General features: G+C 63.6%; 1 protein-coding gene across 1 annotated transcript in view; it reads left to right on the top strand.

Annotated features, from left to right (window-relative positions):
* PKD1 (polycystin 1, transient receptor potential channel interacting) overlaps positions 1-1,330 on the top strand; it is a 53,987-nt gene that overhangs the window by 49,589 nt on the left and 3,068 nt on the right. The window contains exons 40-42 of the mRNA XM_025208257.1: positions 252-426; positions 774-899; positions 1,222-1,322. Of these exons, the coding sequence (XP_025064042.1) occupies positions 252-426; positions 774-899; positions 1,222-1,322 (402 nt within the window). The remainder of the gene's footprint in view (positions 1-251; positions 427-773; positions 900-1,221; positions 1,323-1,330) is intronic.

Raw genomic sequence — 1,330 nt, 5'->3', positions numbered from 1 at the left:
GCTGCGGAGTCTGCTGTAGCAGGTCCTTCCTGACGAGCCGCAGGGCCTCGAAGATGGGGCTCGCCCTGGCAGTCTAAATGCCATATTTACTCATAAATGCTGGTAAAGGGCTAAGCGGCGAGGATGGGAGCGGAAGGCGGGTTTGACTCGAGGAAAACGATGGGGAAGAAACCGCCATCACCACCACGTGGCGGGGTGGTCGTCCCGGGTCATGCCAAGCCCCGGGCTCATGCTGCGCCGGTCTCTTCCAGACAAATGCCTGGACCCCATTCAGGAGTTCCTCAGTGGCACAGACACAGCAGCGGTGAGGAAGAGATGCGTGTACCGCTCCGGTAGCTTCGATGCCAGCGATCACACTGTGGGCTGGGACAGCGGGCCTGGGAACCTGACAGCCACGTGGTCCTACTCACCGCCCGACCTGGCCGGGTAAGGGCAGGGAGGCACGGTGTCTGCTGCGTCCACAAAGTGCACCCCATGGCCGGGTTCTTGCAGGCAATTTGGGGGGATCCCTCGGTCTCCAGCTGTCATGTCAGCCAAGCCAGGCGCTGTCCCTCAACTCCGTGCAAAGCCTAGAGCTTTTCTAACTCTTGGTGCAAGTTAGGAGCAAGCGGAGCCTGGCTCTGCAGGGAGATGGGGGCGCGGGGCGTAGCCCTCGGGTGTTGGATCAGGGTTTGCTCTTGCACAGACAGCAGGGGCTGCTCCTGTCCTGGGGGTTGAGAGCTCTCTGGCAGCCCTCCCTGCAAACTCACCGCTTGGCCACCCTTCCCTCGCAGGGTCTGGTACTGGGGCTACTTCTCTGTCTACGACAGCGGAGGTTACACCCAGGAGCTGGGCACCACCTTGGAGGACAGCAGAGCCCGCCTGGACTTTCTTCAGCACCACGGCTGGATCGACAACATGTAAGCCACGCTCCGGGGGCACCGCGTGTGGGGTGCGTGGTGGCTGGGGTCGGCAGGGGAGAGCCTGGAGCTGGCTGCGGGGGTTGCAGGTGAGGGAAAGGGGAAGGAGGAGCCTTACGCTGAGACTCCCCTCTCAAGCCAACCTACCCATCCAGCCCCAGGAGGGAGGTGCTGCTTGGGGCTGAACTAGAAAAGCATCATCCTAAGCAAGACAGATGCCAGGCCTGGGCTGCTCTAGCAGCTCCCGGGACCCCACGAACGTGGGGGCACCGAAGACGGAGCCCGCACTTGTCCCCGTGCCCTGACCCCTCTGCTCTCCCAGGAGCCGAGCGGTCTTTGTGGAGCTGACGCAGTACAACCCCGGCGTGGACCTGCACGCGGCCATCACCCTGCGGCTGGAGTTCCCCGTGGCGGGGCACGCGGTGACGGCC

This window comes from Alligator sinensis, unplaced genomic scaffold (genome assembly GCF_000455745.1).
Source record: "Alligator sinensis unplaced genomic scaffold, ASM45574v1 scaffold1164_1, whole genome shotgun sequence".
NCBI lineage: Eukaryota > Metazoa > Chordata > Crocodylia > Alligatoridae > Alligator > Alligator sinensis.
The sequence above is the reverse complement of the archived record's forward strand: the minus strand, read 5'-3'. Positions and strand labels throughout refer to the sequence as shown.